The 21768-nt window shown below is 42.2% G+C and overlaps 1 protein-coding gene across 1 annotated transcript in view; it reads left to right on the top strand.

The window, feature by feature from the left end:
* mapk8b (mitogen-activated protein kinase 8b) overlaps nucleotides 1-21611 on the top strand; it is a 51129-nt gene extending 29518 nt beyond the window's left edge. Inside the window, exons 5-12 of the mRNA XM_080021375.1 lie at nucleotides 223-361; nucleotides 7697-7862; nucleotides 10660-10731; nucleotides 12598-12780; nucleotides 12890-13014; nucleotides 18117-18180; nucleotides 18834-18911; nucleotides 21173-21611. Of these exons, the coding sequence (XP_079877501.1) occupies nucleotides 223-361; nucleotides 7697-7862; nucleotides 10660-10731; nucleotides 12598-12780; nucleotides 12890-13014; nucleotides 18117-18180; nucleotides 18834-18911; nucleotides 21173-21369 (1024 nt within the window). The 3' untranslated portion in view covers nucleotides 21370-21611. The remainder of the gene's footprint in view (nucleotides 1-222; nucleotides 362-7696; nucleotides 7863-10659; nucleotides 10732-12597; nucleotides 12781-12889; nucleotides 13015-18116; nucleotides 18181-18833; nucleotides 18912-21172) is intronic.
* Nucleotides 21612-21768: the final 157 nt, after the last annotated feature.

Below are 21768 nucleotides of genomic sequence, written 5' to 3'. Positions count from 1 at the left end.
GTTGCTGGTTTGATCCCAGGCTCCTCCTGCTAGCATGCTGTAGTGTCCTTGAGCAAGACACTCAACCACTAATTGCTCCTGATGGCTGCGTCCGTCGGTGTTTGAATAATTGTAAGTCGCTTTGGATAAAAGCGTCTGCTAAATGTAATGTAATAACTTCACGGCTTATTTCGGCCTCTTAAGCTGTGACTGGACTTTCCCACCTCCTGGCTGCGCCCGCAGGTATCTGGTGATGGAGCTGATGGATGCCAACCTCTGCCAGGTGATCCAGATGGAACTGGACCACGAGAGGCTCTCCTATCTGCTCTACCAGATGCTGTGCGGCATTAAACACCTCCATGCCGCAGGCATCATACACCGGGTGAGTCAGACTGACACAAACCCACACACGCTCTTGCAGTTGTGCCTTCACTGGCTTGTCAGCCAGTTTGCTAATCCTCTGGTTTAGTAAAAACAGATACTGTACAGTACATGCACATAAGCTGGGATGCATTTTTGGGGCCCTCACATTGCCTTAAATGCTGCAACACATAATGCAACACGCACACATTGCCGTTATATGTATGTATGTATGTATACTGTATGTATGTATGTACTGTAAATATATGTTTGTTTTGCAAACCATTCTCATTGATCGGGCTTGGATAAATCTCCTGCTCCTTGTCGCCTTTGTCTGTCAAAGTACTATCCAATGGGTGTAGAAAGTCTCCATCACACTTGGCAATTCTTTGCAACCATCATGCCGAAGAGAAACTGGCAAAACTTTTGCTGGTCTAAAGCGTCAACAGAATCTGCACATGGTTTTAAGCTGACTGGATCTGTCCAATAAACTCTCCTCTGATTGGTGGACTGTGATGGATAGAAATCGAGTTTCTGATTGGCTGACATCATTCATCGTGACATCAAAGCCACATGGTTGGTCAAAAGCAAAGACCTTCCAATAAAATAAACAGTGCATGTGATTTCACCAGGAAGTAAATGACCCAAAGCGACGCATATCAATGTCGGCGGCAACACAGTAGGTTTTAAAGACAGCTTAATTATTTGCCGATTTGAATTCTCAAGGAAACAGACCATTAATTTAGCAAAATAAAGGGACAAACATCACGTAAAGAATCGCCCCAAAAAAATTTTTGCGACCCACCGCAGACTTTAGGGACATTTGGTGGCATCATTTGAAAGTGAAGAATCAGAGCTTCAAAACAAGGTGTCACTTGTGCAGATCAAGCTAATATTTTTAAAGCTATGACTTGTTAATTACAAGGGTGTGGCAAACTGTGTTTCTGAGATAATCACCTCAAAGTTTTCCCCCACACTTGGCTTCATTCAGCCAGCTCCCAGAATGCAAATGACTGACACCCTGTTGAATGGGGCAATCTCCGCATTGGTCTTGTGTTTTGAGGGAATGTTGAACAGTGTAATCGACACACAACATCTTTTGTTTTTAATAAGGCTAAGAATATACATCTTTTATAAAAGTGGAATTACTGAGGAGTTTAAAAGTGCGGACAACACAACAAAATGTAGAGTATCAATAATGAGTCTCTGTATATCAACCTTGTTGTGTCATTTAATATATAAATGTGCGTATGCCAAATATCTTCAAAGTTCTTGGAGTTATGTGGGCTAACCCCAACCCTACCTCAGCTACACTCTGAGGGCTGTTTGGGGCTGCCTCTTCTGTGATGAACATGTCTGTTTCCTGTTTTGTTAAGACATGTAGCGTGATCTATAGATACAATGAGGACCCAGTATCTTTGTACATGATTCCTGGTCAAGCCTGCCAGTTTCTTTTCGCCTCTGGCCGCATTTGCAGGTAAACTTGAGAATCTTGTGCGTTGCTACTTGGTCATAATCTGCATCACAAACCTCAACAGCACAACAACAACAACAACAACGGGCGTATCGTCGGTCTCCGGTGGTTCTCATCGTCACATTCATGTTGAAATCCAGTATTTGTTCTCAAAGTCCAGGTTAACGCCGGTATCAGATTCAGCATCGCTGTCGGAGAACTGACTATCATCGCGGAAAATAAAGTCTGGTACACGCTCCTTACACTGACTTGGATCTATCGCATTGGTCAGATTAAGGTCCGCGATATGATTTAGATCTTCCGCCACCCGCTTCTCGTAATCCATAGCAACACGGAGATGAAAGTTGTTACAGACAAGTGAAACCGAAGGATACTCGTCTTGTGACGTCAGCTTATCTTCTTCGTTGGTTCAGCCCCCTACACAATAGTCTCCGTGTATGTGTGTGTATAGGTAGTATGATTTAAAGTTTGAACTCTATCTATGGTTTCACATTGTGATTTAACGTCACATGGAATATGGAGGAATGATCTTCACCTGGATGCTTTACAGGAAACCATAGATTGTTGTGTTGTTCAGCGCTGTTCAGCGTATTGGTAAGTGAACTGTGTTTCCCCATGTAATCTAAAGGGAATATTAAATTCCACGGTTTAACATTTATCTACTATTTGTAAATCAAACTCGGTTTTGAAAGTACGTTGAGAGGTTAAAAAAAAAACCCCAAAGGAACCGGAAGAATCTAATTTTCCTTCTAGAAAGGTTTTTTCAACTTATTTGGCTGTTCCTGGCAATTTTAGAAATGCGCGAGATAGCTGTTTTTGCTGCGGTGGGTTACATTCGTCCAATCGCCCAAGCCTAATACATAAAAACTCATACACACATACCCACACACGACTCCACAGCAGGTAGCCTCGGGCCTAAAATACATTCACACACACTCCCACACGTACGGTGTCTGTCTTTCTCTCTAAGCCTCACACACGCACACTTTCATCCTTGTGTCAGTCACCAACACAGAGGGACAGAGGGGTAGATTAGCGGAACACATTCTTCCCTTGTCTTGCCAAGCAGAACTAACTTGGCCTAACGGTGACGGAGCTTCACTTGTTGTGTCAGCACGGCACACAAACCTCTCATAAGGTGACCTGATTCGCTCTGTGTAGTTTGCAGTTTTCCCTTGCGCTTTGCAGTCGAGAATCAGTAAGTGTCCCATCTTCTCCAACCCAGTTAAGACTACGGATTTTGGTCTCTTTTTTTAACAGTTTTGTCCTGAGACTTGGGTCACCTGTTGTGTTTTTCTTCTCAAGATTAAATTAAGCTGCTCAATGACTAAAGTACCAGGCCTCATTCACAAAACCTTTCTTGAATATATCTTACTTTTGTCCTTTGCATGATTAGATACCCTGTAAACAGCATGAAAGGCATCTTGACTTAAGGCTTGTCAGCAAATAAGTGAAGAGAATCACTGGCAGTGAACATATCAACTCGGTCCCCGAAGACACGATTTCTCTCTCCATCTCTATAACATGACAGATGCTCCAATGAAGTCAAAAGCACTTGCTGTCAGGTTTGACAGTGTGCTCTTGGGTCTGTTATATAATCATCATTAATTGCTTTGAACACGCTTTGTAAATATTAGCTTACAGTATTTAGTATTAGTATTAAGAAGCAATAATTGTACTGTTACAGTCATCATTTTTTTTAAAGAAGAGACTAAAGCTGCTTTCACACTTGTACTGCAACGCTGAAGCAAATGTCGGAATCATTTAGACCGGACATTATCTGGGCATTACCACATTACCCGTGTTGATGAGGTCTCTATCATGCGCCAGTTATTTACCTTTGTGTGGATCATCGTGCATATTCCTTTCCACTCATTAGTTTATGTTACATCCAAATACATGGAGTATCAACCGCAAAAAAGGTAAGTGTATTTCCTGTAGGTGTAAACATGTCTAACACGGACAATTTCCGGTTGGGAACAACATGTGTAAAAGGGTAACTCTGGCCAATGTCCGGACCTGATTATCTGGCCATTGTCCAGAGTGCATGTATGAACGCAGCTTAAGAAGCATTGTGGAGGAGGAGCAGTCACATTTGGGAATGTTGGTAAAGTTTCTATGGCTTCCTTTAGCCATACATACTCACATTTATATATGTGATACATGATAATTATAATAATAATAATAAATATAGCTGCAGGCAGCAATATACCAGGCCCATTTTGTCAAGTTTGGTACGTATTATAGTTTCTGTGACTAATTACAATTTCACAGGTTCTAGTTCTCCAACGAGTTCCTAGTACATGAACGCATCACTCATTCCCATAGTTGGGGTGGACTCGACGTGGTCACAAGTTTCTGTGGATTAATGTTTTTTTGTGTCTACGTTTTTCGATGGGTTACAATTTCATGAAACTGGTCGACTTATTTTATTCGACTATTTACTATTTTCAGGATACAATTTTTCCGAACTCAGCACCGGCTTATTACTTTATCCTAAAAATTTGAATATGGCTGTCTAATACCTGTAGTCCACATAGTCCTGCCCCAAGGTGTCTCTGTAGAAGAAATCACTCCGTGTGTAAGTTCCCAACAAGGCGGTTCAACTTAAATGGATTAATCACTGTATGTCCCTCAGACATTTCGTCAACTTTTTTAACTTTTGGGACTAAAATAAGACGGATACGATTCAGACCTGTTGCTCTGGAGCTGCAAGCGAGCTCCCTGTATGAGACAAACACAGAAGATGTTTTTGACTGTTTTCGACGCCTACATTTTAAGACTGCCTTGAATGCCGCAAATTAAGGAGGGACACAGCACCGGTTTTAACGTAAAGAGAATGGGTTTATTTACAAAAAGGGCAAAAAGGATAAAATATCAAAAACGAAAAGCCCCGCTGACATCAAGCAGATAAGACGATACACACACACGCACAGTTTGTAACGACTATAGAGCGATGGAGTCTTCACCACGCACCTCGCACGATGCGAATGGGAGTCTGGAGCCACAACCTGCACATATACAGTATAACCAATTGTTGCAAAGTATTCCATTCCACAAACTCATCTTGCTCCACCAACTGACCCGGAAAGTTCTAGCACCTTTTTTTTTTTTTTTGGCCTGGTGGCCTGATGCATACATACAAAAATCACTCTTGTACCGGGGGAGATCTCTGTTCGTCCTGAACACATTTTTGATCGTCCCTGGGATGGCAGGACAGCGTTAATCTAGACCCCTGATCGGGTTGTCTGTCTACGTGGGTTGTCTGTGAACGCTATGCAGTCCAAGTGGCTGGCGCAAGTCGCTGGACGGGAATGGGAATGAGAGTCTAAGCCTTATAAGTCGAAGCAGAGAGTCTTATATAACTGTAGATGATGTCAAAATGCGGCCCTTCCTGAAACTAATGAATTTGCGACAGTTTTTCCACTCATTTCTGCTCCAAATCTACAACAATTTTGATAAAAAAAAGAAAGATGAGATGTCTGAAACATCCCGGTTCTAACGAGACCTCAACCACGTCTGTGCGTACTGCGGTTGTCATGTTCTAGATAGTTTTATCTTTTTTTGCTTTTATAACTTTTATCTAGATACCGAAAAAACTGAGAATTAAATGAGATTTAAAAAGAGGAGATAAAAAAAAAAAAAAATCCAAGCAATGGCATGGGGGTCCTGCAGGCTGGACCCCCAAAACGATAGGGTTCTAGCCAAAAATGCCAAAAACGATAGCGGCGCAGACCCTAGAGGCTGGACACCGAATAATAATAATACATTGTATTTGTATAGCACTTCTCAAGGTTCACTTTTTTCATTTGTCGGTAATTGGCTAATGTTGCCGATTGGGCCTTTTAAGTACGCTCATCATACTGAAGCCACCTAGACTTCAGCATAGTCAATTTGCATATTTTGTTTTCACTGAGTGTAGATATGATAATGTGGATGATGATGTGATGCCGATAACAGTCAGGTTTTTCCCTTCTGCAATTAACCATCTTGAATGTTGAACGGGTCATACCTACTGCACTGGCAGTTACAACCCTGGGCTTCCAGGGATTTAATGGTGACGTATGGTATCTGTTTTTCCCCTCCTTTGTAAGTAACAATTGCTCGTGTCATCTGAAACTCCTCCTGTTCGTCCAATAGTTTCATTATTTAAATGGTGATCAGGCGATTCCTTGAGCCATTTTGACTGGTAGCCCTGAACAAAGTCCCAAAGTGAATAACCAGTGTTTTGAGTTGAGAAGTGGCCATGTTCAAGTATAGAAGGACAGGAACTCTCTCTCCTGTCTCAGCACAACACCCTGATACAGCGGCCAGTCAGAGCAGTGGTTCAAGAGCATAAAATGGGCACCCACAGAAAACAGCCTGTTCTCCCAGGCTGGACACACTGACGAAAACACTACAAACTAGTCCGTCACGATCGTGACATTTCAGTTCACACTCAATTGTGATGGCTCAGTGGTTAGCACCGTTGCCTCACAGCAAGAAGATTTGTGTGGGGATGGAAACATATGATTGAGGATTTTAACGATAGAGATAACTTAGTTAGGTGTTGGTCAGGATATTTTGAGTAAATATAATTTTTTAATCGCAGGGAATTTTTTGTCTTTAAGTGGTTAAATAGTTGTAATTAATATAATTCTAAATTAAAAAGTGTGTGTGTGTGTGTGTGTGTGTGTGTGTGTGTGTGTGTGTGTGTGTGTGTGTGTGTGTGTGTGTGTGTGTGTGTGTGTGTGTGTGTGTGTGTGTGTGTGTGTGTGTGTGTGTCCCACCGCAGCAAAAGCCACCATCTGGCGCATTTCTTAAATCTAAAATAACCTTTCTTGAAGGAAAATTAGATTTTTTCCAGATTTGTATTCCTTTGTGGTTTTTTTTATCTCTCAACGTATTTTCAAAACCGAGTTTGATTTATAAATAGTTGAAAAATGTTAAACCTAGTTAAATATTACCGTTAGATTACATGGGGAAACGCACTTCACTTACCGAGATGCAGAACAGCACTGAACAACGCCGATCGATTGTTTCCTTTAAAGCGACAGTCCAGGTGATGATCATTCATCCATATTCCATGTGATGTGAAGTCACAATGTGAAACCGTTTTGATAGAATTCAACTTTTTAATCGTACCACTTTTATACACACAGAGCCATTGTTGTGAAACTGCGAAGAAGAAGATGTGTTTTATATATATATATATATATGTTATGTGTGTATGTGTGTGTATATATGTATGTATATGTATATATACTGTGTGTGTGTGTATATGTTTACACTACTCACAAAAAGTTCGGGATATTTGGCTTCCGGGTGAAATTTATGGAAAATGTAAAAAGTTGTGCCCTACTTTCATGAAGCGTTTTTACATTTTCCATAAATGTCACCCGAAAGCCAAATATCCCTAACTTTTTGTGAGTAGTGTGTGTGTGTGTGTGTGTGTGTGTGTGTGTGTGTGTGTGTGTGTGTATATATATATATTACATTACATTTAGCAGGCGCTTTTATCCAAAGCGACTTACAATTATTCAAACACCAACGGAAGCAGCCATCAGGAGCAATTAGGGGTTGAGTGTCTTGCTCAAGGACACTACAGCATGCTAGCAGGAGGAGCCTGGGATCGAACCAGCAACCTTTAGATTACTAGACCACCAGCTCTACCCCCTGAGGGGGGCGGGGGGGGGGGGTGTGTGTGTGTGTGTGTGTGTGTGTGTGTGTGTGTGTGTGTGTGTGTGTGTGTGTGTGTGTGTGTGTGTGTGTGTGTGTGTGTGTGTGTGTGTGTGTGTGTGTGTGTGTGTGTGTGTGTGTGTGACTTACCTCAACAAGTGCAAATAATGGAAATTTTGTTCAGGTGATACTTGCAACCTTTGTGCGTTCGGTTTGCCCCCACAGGACCTGAAGCCCAGTAATATTGTGGTGAAATCTGACTGCACGCTGAAGATCCTGGACTTTGGCCTGGCCAGGACGGCCGCGACGGGCCTTCTGATGACCCCCTATGTTGTCACCCGCTACTACCGAGCCCCCGAGGTCATCCTGGGCATGGGCTACCAGGCAAATGGTGAGTCGTGGATGCAGGTTTGAACTGACCAACGAGGAGCTACTTTAGCGCTGCCTTGGCCTGCTGCATGCCCCTCCAAGTGAGGCGTTTTCAGAGCACCTCATCTACATACATACTACCCTCTCACAATCCACCCCTCCAAGCGTGCACACACATTCCGTCTCTCCCTTCAGCTCTTAAAGGTCGCACGCTGAGGGGAAGCGGTGCATCGTGGGACACTTCCTGTTTTTCAAGCTCCTGGTGGCCCAGCAGCTGCAGCTTGCGTTTTTGATGTTCAATTGAGCATCGGCCCCCCGAGATTGTTAAGAGCTTGTCTGAAAGACCCAGCTCCCTAGGAATCTAGTCACTTAGGCACGCTTCAGCAATTGCACTCAGCACTCTGGCCTGCGGCACTTCACAGTTTCAGTAGACATGTACTGGATGGAACCATGAATACATTTTATTTAAAGGATAGGTTTGCCTTTTTTCAACCCAGGCCTTATTAAAATGATGTTTCTCATCATTTATAACTGTTCCTCACACAGCCACACGGAATTTACTATTGAGAAACTCATCTCTCTGCTCCAGCTTCTCACTGCTGAAATACAGCCAAATTTAATGATTTTCCACATTTAATCTTTAACGAAAATGGGAAGCTCACAATATAGTTGGTCTTTATCTGTTATACAGGAAAAAGAAAGGATGGCAAACGGTCTCGGTTTTCAGGGTTCTATTGAGTTTTATTGATAGAAATAAGAACTCGCGCAACGTAATGCTGGCAATCTACTGTGGCCAGCATTACAATTTAGCTGGACTGTGGCATTTGCAAAATGCATTTTTAAATTAAATTGTATTCACAAAACAGGAGTGAAATTGCTTTGCCTCATGGGCCGAATTTAAGCAGTGGTAACTTTCTAAATAGTGAAGTGTTCAGTGAGGTTGTCCGACACCGGGAATCCATCCTTGAAAACTCTTTTGCTTTTTAAAACCTTGTGAGACCAGTTGAACATCTTTGCGGAAACCAGGTGGCATTCATAGGCAGATACATTGGAGAAAAAAAAAAAAGTTAAGTCCTCTAATTCAAAAAGAAAACACTGATTCTTCATTTTTCTTGCTGACTTGTTGCTTTGTTGAATTTCTTTTGCTTATTCTCTTCTCCCTCCCTGCCCTCAATGCTGCGTGTTATGTAGTGGATATTTGGGCTGTGGGCTGCATCATGGCAGAAATGGTTCGCCACAAAATCCTTTTTCCAGGAAGGGATTGTATCCTTGAGCTGCTTGCAGCAGAATTTTGCGTTTTTCTAATGTTACAAACATTTTTTTTTTTTTTTTCAAAGCATCCTTCTTTTGTATATATATACTGTATATATATATTTTTAATCTTCTGTCCAAACCATTATGTCATCCAACATAATATTGCGAAGCAATCACGTGCTGAGATCAGCTATGGAAATTCTATTTCTTGGATATGCCTTGCGCCTCAACTTGTAACCGCCCACCTCTTCCGATGTGTGCACACACACTCACGCAAACGTGCACATTACTCTACACCTACCCACCCACTGGGGCGCACCTGATACATTAAAAAAAACAAAAACGTACAAAACCTGAAATAGAATTGAATATTGTTTGCTCTATCATAACCAAGAAGTGCACTGCAGTGTAAGATATGCTCTGATATCTTAGACTGCTTTCAATGGGACTTCATAGAATGGATACCTGGCAGTCATGCAAGAAAAAGGGGAAAAAGAAACAAAACACAGCTCGACTTGGCTTTATAAATCTCTGTTCACGTCCATGTGTATTCACAAAATTCCTTTGGGCTATTTATTGATTTACTTTTAACACAATTCTGAAATATTTCTGCCGTATTAAAATAATTTCATTGTAAAACATGATTATATATGTATAATAAAACTTGATCCATGGACTATATTTTACTAAATTTGACCAAATGCTGTATAATGTCACCTAATAGCCTTGAGAATATATAAGAATATAGCCCTTGTTCTGCATTTCTGCTGGTATATTTAAAAAAAAAATGTTTGGACAGGTCTTGATTGTCATTGTCTCACTCATTTGAATAAATTGGCATTATCAAAGGAAATTGTATTACTTTGCGCTGGCTTGTATAAGTAGAGGGGCTTTCCGCCTGCAGGACCACTTCAGAGACAGGAACTTGGTTCCCGGTACTAAGGAACTTAGACCTTTCTCCATAGGAGGAGCCTACTTCTGAAATTGGTTCCACTTGGTCCCTGGTCCCAAAAAACTACTGAATTATATTACTGAACAACACTGATTGATCAAACTCTGGTACTCATGGTACTCGCTCCCCCTCGCTACTTTTGCAAAGCCAGAACCTGAAATATGAGGGCCGATGGACCAACGACAAAATGACATAAATGAAACATAACGGCTGCATATCGCCTCCTCCTGATTTGAATCATCTCCACAGTTACTACAGTAGTTGTGGTGGGAAGGCAACCAAGAACTCTTTGAAGAACTGCTCAGGTTCCAGTTTCAGAAGGGCCAAAATGGTTCCTTGTTTAGTTCCTTTGCCTCGGTGGAAAAGCGGTTTAGGTTCCAGTGAGGAATTTTGATGATATAGCGAAATCTTGTGGGACACTGGCCGAGGTTTGGCACTTTTGAACACTGCTTGGAATCCCTGTCTTTTCTGTTGTGGTGTTTCACAAAAAACCCACCCCAGTGTGCATCGCTGTCTTTTTCTGTTTTTGTCTTGGATCGCCTTTTTCTGTTTTACTTTATTTGTTTTATTTGTCCTGCATGCTAATTTGCTGGTTGTCAATTCATTTTTTCAGTTGATGTCTGGTCTATTGGCTGCATCATGGCTGAAATGGTCCGGGGTAGTGTGTTGTTTCCAGGCACTGATCGTATCCTTAAGCTGGACCTCCATCCCGAACCTCCAAGCGTCTCTCTAGTAAGACGTCTTGTTCACACCTTAACGCACTTGTCAGGTTATCAGTGGAAAGTCAGTTGATTGTGAAGCAGGATTCTGTTGTAATGCTCCACTCTCCCTCAAAGTCACCAAAAGTAGCGTTTAGGTATCATTAAGCAGCCATTATAACAAAATATTTTTTACCTGTTCATCTTCCAGTAATATTTTTGACAGCCAACTACAGTGTATAGGTTTATCTTTGAGTACGAGTTATTTACCAAAAAAGAGAAACAGATTTTGACTGCTTAAAGGGGGAGGGGGCAACCTTTCCATATCAGGTGTGAGGGTGTTCCTGCAAGGCCTCGGGGCCACAGATTTAGGGGTAAAATATGGGTGTTGATAAGTTGTGAACAAGGCTTGTTTTGTCTCCCCAAGTAGGTCCATTTATGTTCAAACCTCTGTGATTGTGTATGTGTTTGTTTGTTTTTCTAGTTAGTCCTAGAGATTTCTGGCATCTGAAGTACTCACAATGTACAGCCACACCTTACATGTGTTTAAAAACTTCAGTATGTTTCAAATCGCATTTGTTTCAACCCTGATGTGAGTATATTGTCCGGCCAGCCATATCATTGAGACGGGATTATATATATCCATACATGTGAAGCTATTTGGCCACTTTTATTCAGAATAAAATGGGTCTCGTCAGAATATATCGATATTCTTTGATATGCTCCTCAAACGTAACTGTGACTTTTTGTGTCATAAGGCTCTGAGAAAGAGAAGTTTAAATTAGATTTCTTACACACAGTGTGGCATGGTTGGAGAAAAAAATATTCTATATGTACAGTGGACACCCCTTTCATCTGAACCTTACAGTGTGTAGTGTAATGCATGGGTTGTACTATGAGTAAATTACGTAGGATACAATGTTTTTTCTCTGGCAGAGTTTATATAAATCACCTTTTAGTTTAAGGAACATTTGAGTCTCACGTACAACCGCCATTCCCACTGGGTTCGGATGAATTAGGTTCTACTGTACTATCTAGGGATGGGCATCTTTTTTTTTTGTGGTCGACGACTAACAAGAATTTCAGTCAATTAGTCCACTAGCCGGGACATTACCCCCCCCATCATAGACCACCACCAGTACATAAATTATATAACTACAACAGGTGCTATTTAAAATTATTCTTTCATTTTTCCAAATAGGCCAAGTGATACAGTGACCAAACAAAAACAAGTTCTACCAGAGATGACAAAACAAAAATGGTGAAAATTGCATCACAGTAGTAGAACCGTGGTACGACAGCTTCGTCCCATACAGTGAACACTCTACTCTTTTCTCAAATTGAGTAAAAGACACCAAATAAATAATAAATAAATAATAAGTAACACCACACTTTCGCTCTGTCTCACCCCCACCATTCTCTCATGCAAGCACATTCTTCTGTGTGCTTCACTTATCAGAGTTCAGCCGGCGTTTCTTGTGATGCGTGTGCTACACTTATTAATCATGAATAGTTTCTCAGAAGTTGACATCTCTGCCCGAGCCGACTAATCATGCCCATCCCTAGTGCTGACCTTCCAGCCACTCCACTTGTCACTGAGTTCTACTTTAGGGTAACTACAGTCCTGTAAACAATGTCATTTTCTACTTTATAAATATCTGCCACGGTAACTTTATTGAAAATGGTTTTCAGAGTGGAAGTGTTCTGTTACAAGGCCAGATTAGAGACCTGGCAAAAGAAAAGATGTGAAATGAGTAGTGTTTTTCACCCCCCCACCCCACCTAAAATGTCCCAAAGTCCCAAATGCCAAGCCATGGACGATGCTGTTTTTTCCTGAAAGCCATAACCTTAAGATATCGACCAATGGAATAAGGTGATTGAGCAGCTAGGTACACCCTCGCAAGAGTTCCTCATGAAGCTCAACCAGTCCGTCAGGACCTACGTGGAAAACAGACCGCGCTACGCTGGCTACAGCTTTGAGAAGCTCTTCCCCGACGTACTCTTCCCTGCAGACTCTGAGCACAACAAGCTAAAAGGTAAGAGCTGCATCATCTTTGGCTGAGTAGGAAGGTGTGCGGGGTGTTATGTTGTAAACACTCTACTCCACACACTAATTTCCCGATCTTGCTCACCTGTGCCTTGCAGCGAGCCAGGCCCGGGATCTGCTCTCTAAAATGCTGGTAATAGATGCATCGAAACGCATCTCGGTCGACGAGGCACTTCAGCACCCCTACATCAACGTGTGGTACGACCCGACTGAAGTGGAGGCCGTAAGTGTTGTGAAATTGGGCTTTCATGCTTTGATTGCCTTTTCACTTCTAAAGTGTGAGGCTCTTTCTTGCTTGGTCTCTCTGTGTGTGTGTGTGTGTGTGTGTGTGTGTGTGTGTGTGTGTGTGTGTGTGTGTGTGTGTGTGTGTGTGTGTGTGTGTGTGTGTGTGTGTGTGTGTGTGTGTGTGTGTGTGTGTGTGTGTGTGTACGTGTGTACGTACCCATGTATGCAAACTTTCACAAGTAATTGTGCTAAAAGAAGCACAGAGTCGCTGTTTTTCAGATCCGATATATATACACTACTCAAAAAGTTAGGGATATTCGCCTTTCGGGTGAAATTTCAGGATGAACCTAAAATGCACTATAACCTTTACAGGTGAACTTAATTTGACCTTCTCTAAACTTTTGAATGCACTTGTCCAACTGTTCAATGTTTCAGTACTTGTTGCACAACTTGCTGTTCTCTAACAAGGAGCTGAACGGCAAAATTCACAACAGGTGTTTGATCCATGAATCGACCAATAAATTTCCTGGTTCAATTAGAATTGGTATTTAAACAGTCCTCTTCATCATGCTGTTCACATTTTGACATCATGAGACCAAGACGACACCTAACAATCGATCAACAGTACCTCGCCATTGCGAGGCTTCAAACAGGATGTTCCCAGAGGGAAGTGGCCACTGAGCTTAGAGTGTCACAGAGTGTCATCAGCAGCTTGCAACAGAGATACAGAGACTGGAAGAGTCACAGAAAAGCATAGAAGTGGACGTCCTTTGGCCACTTCCCACACTGATGAGCGCTTCATTGTGAACAGTGCCCTGCGGAACCGCATGATGAATGCCACCCAACTCCAGGCACATTTAAGGGAGATGAGAGGCACCCAAGTGTCACGTCAGACCATTCGAAACCGTTGACATCAGCGTGGTCTGCGTGCTAGACCACCTGCAAGGGTACCTGACCACACCACCAGGCACAGGCATCATCGTCTTGCATGGGCCAGGGAGCATTTACGCTGGACGAGGGACCAGTGGGCCTCAGTGCTGTTCTCTGATGAAAGTCGCTTCACGTTGAGCAGAAATGATGGCCGCCAACGATGTTGGAGATGTCAAGGAGAGCGCTATGCATCAGCCACTGTTGTCACCAGACGAGCCTTTGGTGGTGGTGGTGTTACAGTGTGGGCAGGTGTGTCTAGTCAATACAGAACTGCCCTAGACTTTGTGAATGGTGCAGTGACAAGCCCATACTACCTGAATAACATCATTAATCCAGTCATTGTGCCCCTGCATGAACAACACAGGCCTAATTTCATCTTCACGGACGACAATGCTCCAGCTCATCGAGGTGGCATCATTAGGGACCCCAGAACCTCAATGACCTGAGGGCCGCCCTTCAAGAAGAGTGGGGTGCCAGGCCTCAGCAGAGAATAAGTTGACTTGTGAACAGTATAAGACGTCGTTGTAGAGCTGTAATTGATGCTCAAGGGCACATGACAAGTTATTGAGACATTGACATTTTTTGTTGTGGTAAACCCACCACTGTTGTTGGCTTTTGTTTCAATTACTTGTTGGAGATGAGGAAATCACCATTGCACGCTTCTACTTAAATGCCCTACTTTCATGATATAATATCACTGTAGCGTGAACTTTTTACATTTTCCATAAATTTCACCCGAAAGCCAAATATCCCTAACTTTTTGTGAGTAGTGTATGTGCCGATACTGATTCCGATACAGAGCTTTTTTTTAGTTTGTTGTTGTTGGTGTTATCCTTTAGGTTACATGAGGCTGTAGTAAACCACACAGCAAAAATCAATGAATTTAAATTAAATTTACTTGAACTGCCGAACTGCTGAACTACCTTAACATACAAACAGGTGTAGGTTTTCAAAGTGAATATTTGAAAAGGAAAAAAAAAGATCAAGATCTGGACTTTGGATCATACGTCAATGTCGCCGCCATATTGGAATGGCTGTTGTGTAGGAAAAACCTTTTTTTTTTTTTTTTTTTTTTTTTACAAAACTTTTTTATATGCCACATAGATTATAAACCCTTGGATGTACTAGTCATTGAAATTGCTAAAGAAATGTAAACGTGACACCGCAGCTTCCTTGTTTACTTGTATTTGTTTACAGGCATGTCTTTCCCGTTCCAATATGACGGCCACGTTGATGTAGGATTATTTCGATTTTAAACCGGAAACAGCCGGCGAGCCGAAGGACGTATCCGTGTAGTTTTTAATCCTTTCAGTGTGCCACAGCACGAAATAGCACTGCAACTACCAGTACCTCTATGGCAGTGCATATTATATACGGCAGAATCATGGCATCTTATTTTGAGGATAAACCTACCTGAATGACTGCTTCAATCAGTGACGGTTTGCCCATCTCGAACTGCCACTTCCTATTCGCTTCTACAGGTTAAACATTTGCAAGTATATTAGCAAAATAAAATGGCGGGTTCATGGTCCAGCACAGGCTATGGAATGGAATTTGGATCGGCAACATCAGTCCGATATTCGATTCGTGAATGATGTCAGTACCGATATTGGATCAGATCAGTCCCATCTCTAATTCGTGCCAAGGTTATCAAGTCTCGAAAATGGTTGCATAGTTGCCCTGGGCAATCAGATTTGGGACAACAGCTTTTCAAATGTTACAAAAAATGACTTTGAAAATGATTGAAATACAACTGGCATACTGTATTTCAGTCATACCATTTGTATTGTAGTTGTAATAAAAAAAAAAAAAATTCTGGCCTTAGGCTTTTCGTTAGCAGCTAAATCACCCAGATTATGTTGAATTATTGCAGTGGAAGATGGATGGCTGAATAAAATGACTTCAGATTTGCTATTGTTTAACTGTAAAATGTTTTGAGCCGTCCAACAGTGCCAATCATCTAAACATGCTTTGGTAGCCGTTAGGCAACCAGAGTCCCAAGAATCATCGGCATGTACAGTTGTGTATCATATAGATGACTGTGGAAATTGATGTTGTGTTTACGGATAATCTGGTCTAATTCAAGCATGTAGATTGAGAATCATATGGGGCAGAGAATAGAAACTTTTTCACCACACCACACTTCATCTGTGCCGAGGTGGAAACCAAATTAACTAAACTAACTGAAAACTGTCTATCTGATAGTAAGATAAAAAACACTAGGAGCAGAGCCCGATATGCCAACGGAACTTCTAAGGCTATGGATGAGGATGGCATGGTCACTTGTGTCAAATGCAGCACTGAGTTCAAGGAGGATTAAAATGGAGCATTGTCTCGAATCAGCTGCTAAAATAATATCATTTGTGACTTTGAATTGAGCCGTTTCTGTGCTGTGGCATGGCCGAAAACATGGTGTTCAAGTAGTCACTAAGTTACACAACTTTCTCCCCAAAACTTTGGATAAGAATGAGAGTTTGGAGACTGGTCTGAAAGAACTAAGGGGTCCAGATTGCGTTTTTTAAGAAGTGGTTGGATGAGGGCACGCTTAAAGTCAGGTGGCATTGAGCCAGTGGTGAGGGAACTATTTATAATACACAAAATGCTAGGGCCAACTGAAACCAAGGCTTCTTTAAGCAGTCTTATGGGGACAATATCTCAGGGACAAGAAGAGGATTTTATGTGAAATATAATGTCTGTAAGGCTATCTGCAGTTACAGGAACAAATGCATCAATTTTTGCCTCCAAATGGCCAATAATAACTGCTTAACCACTTTCAAACCTTCCAGGTCACGGCTCTGATCTGATAGCTTCACAAGCTACAGACCTGGTCAGGCGTGCAGAATGTACCCTTAATTTGTTTAATTCACATTGTGAATGTAGATATAGTAACCTACATCTATCATTATTTACCTTGCATCATTAGTAAAGCTGATCTAAAATCAAACTATGATCTACCTATCAATTATCATTCAATTATTAAATTATTCAAATTCGCCGACCAATTTGTTAGCCTTCGCAGCCAAAAGCAGTCAAAAAGAGGTATGGTCGCCAAAATGGCCATCAACTTCAGTACCTGGTTATTTTAGTTGTGTTTAAAAAAACAAAAAAAACAAAAGAAAAACAGGGCCTTGTTTCCCAATAATGGTTGTTAGGGTTAAGTGTGCTTCCTATGTGCGATTCTCCCAGGAATCTTTCATTTGTAAGAGCTCTTAAAATTCAGCTCTTTCCTGAAGCAGAGACATGCCACGATGAACATGTTGCCAAAACCACAAAGTTTGTCGAATCGACCTAAATGTGGTACCGTAATCAACATGCTACACATCAATGTGGTCCTGGAGCTGGAGCCTTGACTTTGACAGTAGCTGACAATGAAAGGTGCAGGTAACTTTGAGGTGATAATCCCCCAGCTGCTGCCCGCGCAGTGTTGAAAGCCTGCCATGCGATGAAGATGTTGATCGCTACAAGATCTGACGCGATGGAGGGAATGTTTAAGCAAGGCGAGGAGGTGGGCAGACGGGGGAGCAAGAGACAGAAGGAGCAGGGAGAATGGCGGAACAGCGGGCATTCAGGACATCCCCTCCTCTGCTGCCTCCTGTAGTCATATCTCGTCTCGCCATTATCTCCTTTCCCCTCCAGCATGTAGAGATTTCCCAGAATTGACAATCCGGCCCTGTCAACTGCAGATTTGTGTGGAGAGCCTAATCTGTCCCTGCAGAAGTGAATAAAATCACTGTTTGACCCAACCGAGGGAAGATAACTCCTAGTGTCAGGCTTTGCGTTGGTTTGCTGCGGTCTCCCTGGTGCTGTGAATGCAAATGTGGTAGCTTCAAAAGTCAGCCACAAAAGCATATGCACCCCAAGGCAGCAGAAATGGGTAGAAAGTGTCTGCATTCTAGGTTCAGAAGGAGATGACAAACCATGTTGTTTCTCTGCTTGCAAGCTCTAAATTAGGACATTAAGCATAATCTTACGTCTAAAAATGCCGTGAAATGTATAAGGGTTTGTGTGTTGACCCATATTTGAAAGCAGAGGTTTCACGATACCAGGACCACTGCAGTGTCACGATTCTCCAGGGTCCATTCGATATGGCATTTCTTTCCCACGGGGTTTGGATAAATTAGGTTCTACTGTGCATGAATCACATCAGCTCTGTTGTCTCTCCCCCCACAGCCACCACCCCTAATCATAGACAAACAACTGGATGAGAGAGAGCACACAGTCGAAGAGTGGAAAGGTAGGGGGATCTCTTCTCTTAAGTATTTTAAGTTCTGTATTGTGCCTGTCGCACCTGCATTGCTTCTTTTCAGTGTGTTGCATAAGGTCATGAGGAGTATTATCCTTAAAGGATAGGTTGGCTATTTTTCATCCCGAGGCCTTGGAACGGCTTGGTGTTGAGGAATTTCCAATCTGCTTATGTGCAGTCCAGGGGGTCAACGCTTCAGACTTTAAAGACACATTAATTCTCCTTTTCAAAAACAGTAAATTCTCATTATAGTCATACATTTCTTAGTGTACATGAACATACTCTAACAGTAATGTGACATTTTATAGAAAAAAAAACCATAATCCATGATTATCATTGTTTCAAAACTAATCCGTAATCGTAATGCAAGACTATAAACCTCATTACAGATTATAGATATGTGCTCTTTGGGTGCAGTTTTGAGGCATAATCCAACCAACTAATATCTTCTTAACAGACACAAGTCTTTTTTTCATCGTTTTTCAACCCAGACCTGATGAAAATGTTGGCTCTCATCAATTTAGAACCGATCAAAGCACAACAACGCTTTTCTATCGAGAAACTTACCACTCTGCTGCAGCTTTTCACTGAGCTTAAATGCAGACCAATGTGCCAAATGTTAAACCATTGTTCTTCAATTTCAGGGTTAATATACAAAGAAGTATTCGACTGGGAGGAGAGGACAAAGAACGGAGTGATTGGGGGACAGCCTGCCTCTTTAGGTTAGTTGACTTTGATGGATGAGACTGAGATATACACTGATCAGCGACATTATAACCACTGACAGGTGAAGTGAATAACATTGCTTATCTCGTTCCAATGGCACCTGTCAAGGGGTGGGATATATTAGGCAGCAAGTGAACAGTCAGTTCTTGAAGTTGATGTGTTGGAAGCAGGAAAAATGGGCATGAGTGTAAGCATCTCAGCGACTTTGACAATTGTCATGGCCAGACAAGTGGTTCAGAGCATCTCCAAAATGGCAGGTCTTGTGGGGTGTCCCCGGTATGCAGTGGTTAGTACCTACCAAAAGTAGTCCAAGGGAGGACAACCGGTGAACCGGCGACAGGGTCATGATGCGCGTGGGGAGCAAAGGTTCACCTGTCTGGCCCGATCCCACAGAAGAGCAACTGTAGCAAATTGCCGAAAAAGTTAATGCTGGCTGTGATAGAAAGAACACACAGTGCATTGCATTGCTGCGTATGGGGCTGCGTAGCCACAGACCGGTCAGAGTGGCCATGCTGACCTGATCTCTCTCTCTCTCTCTCTCTCTCTCTCTCTCTCTCTCTCTCTCTCTCTCTCTCTCTCTCTCTCTCTCTCTCTCTCTCTCTCTCTCTCTCCCCCCCCCCCTCCCCCTCCCTCCCCTGGGGAAGAGATGGCACCAGGATGCACTGATCAACTGATTTCATGGGACAAGGGGGAGCTACACAACATTGGGGAGGTGGTTTTAATGTTGTGGCTGATCGGTGTATAGACAGTGTTACATATATATTTATTAACTATATCTATTTATGGGCTTTGACATATCAAAGCCTAACTAGCTATATTATGTTCTGCAGGTCTGCATGTTCCAACCAAGAGGACATTTTTTGAGACGGACAAAATAGTGTCCGTCTCAAAAAATCTCCAAAGACTTGTCTTCAGTGAATTGTATCTCTTAATTTGTACAGTTGCAACTGCAATATGCAACAAATAAAATCACGGAATGGTTGCAAGTTATTTGCTGCGATATGGGAGTTAACATTTATCTGTGAATGAACCTCGATATAAGTGCAGATACTGCAACTCACCTTTACCGGAAGATTCTGTGGTTGTGATTGTGTCTGTGTGGAGAACAACTTGAATTGCTTTCACAAATTGAGTCACATACTTCTGAGAAACCTTCTTCTGACTCAGTTATGAAACCGGTCAAAAAGTCCCATGCAAGTATATCTACTCTCTAGTACACAGCTTATCAATTATCGACATTTTCCATTTTCAATGAATGAAAGACAGTTGAAAAATACCTGTTATAGTAAATTTGCAACGAGCACACATCTAATGAATACACACAATTCTTTAATGTAAATATATTTATTGATGGTGACTATATAACTCCCAGTGTTAACCTCAGTAACTACATTATTATATATTCATAACTTGCTTACTTAGCTTCAAGGGCAAAAACATATCATGCGTAAGTATATGGACAGCTCAAGCATGCAGTACCAAGCATCGCAGAAGGGGGCACTACAGCGCTCAACATTAGGAACTAGGAAGTCATAGAGCCTCCCAATTTTTTTTTTTATCTCATATCCCTTATATTTGTATTTATTTATCTTATCCCTTATATACAAAAAATGCCAGTTGACATATTCCTTAACACACAAGTATTTCTAGAAAATTCCCCAGAGCCTCAAAGAGCAATTGAGTTGCGGCACACTCCACCTTCTATTTATTTACCTTTTCTCCGCTGCAGTAAGTACAAGACGACATACCTTGACAGTTGTCTAGCCGTTTTATGATTATTGTTGTTAATCTGTTGTTGTCGTTGTTCTACTAACCGGGTCAGATTTATCCTTTACTGCCCCCTGGAGGAGTCTGGTTTACTACCTCCACAGGGACCTAACAACAGGACCTTGTGTTTTCAGTGCTTGGGCCGGGAATTATTGTTTACATTCACGTACTCAAAGTTCAAGTCCCAGTAACAACAATTTGACAGCTGCTTAGCAACATTGGCTCCCGGGTTGCCCCGTGCCCCGTTGGCTATGTGTTGCGTAAGTTAAGGTTTCAAAACATTTAGAGCTTTTTGCATGCGGTTTCTGGTTCTCCATAAGAAAGGTGAAGACTTTCAGTCAAGTTGATGCCATGTTGGAACTGGAGTAAAGCCAAATTTTCTACAAGATCTCTGTTGCTTTTTTGCTGCGTTTTTTTTTTTTTTTGTTGTTCCTTCTCCTTCCAAACGCACCTGACCACCGGCGGGCTGCCTCTGTCTCTTATAGCGCAGGTGCAGCAGTGAGCCGTAGCCCCCAGCAGCACCGGCAACACCACCCCCCGATCTCCTCCTTTTCCACCTCCTCCTCCTCTGCCAAAGACGGTGCCTCCCTGTCGACCGCAGCCGCGCTCCCCAACACGGACCGCGGCCTGGAGGGCGCCAGTGCTGCCGCTGCTGTGGCCACCGGTGCTCCGGGCCGCTGCAGATGACTATCAACAGCTCTCTGGTCTGGGTCTGAGCCTTGGCCACGCTCAAGCCAAGCACGCTAGCCCAACACTGGCTCTTTAAACCACCCCGCCCCCCATTCCCTCGATCTCTGTGATGTAGCTTCTAGGCCAGTTTGGGTTAATGTTTGGATTTTCTTATTTTGCTCTGAAAGGACAGACACTTATTTTTATTTATTTTTATTTATTATTATTATTATTTTTTATTTTTTTATTTTATTTTTTGCGCCTCTAGTCTTGTTTTGTTTTTTTTTTGGTCTTGTTTTTTTTCCATTTGATTCCGTTCTCACTATAATTTATTGTGGCATCTCTTTTTACATTTTGAATCCTGCGATGCAAACCTTTTCTTATTTCTTTTCTGATACTATGTTTCGGGTTTGGTAT

The sequence above is a fragment of the Zeus faber genome (assembly GCF_960531495.2).
Source record: "Zeus faber genome assembly, chromosome: 20".
NCBI lineage: Eukaryota > Metazoa > Chordata > Actinopteri > Zeiformes > Zeidae > Zeus > Zeus faber.
This window is presented reverse-complemented; position numbering and strand designations above follow the sequence as displayed.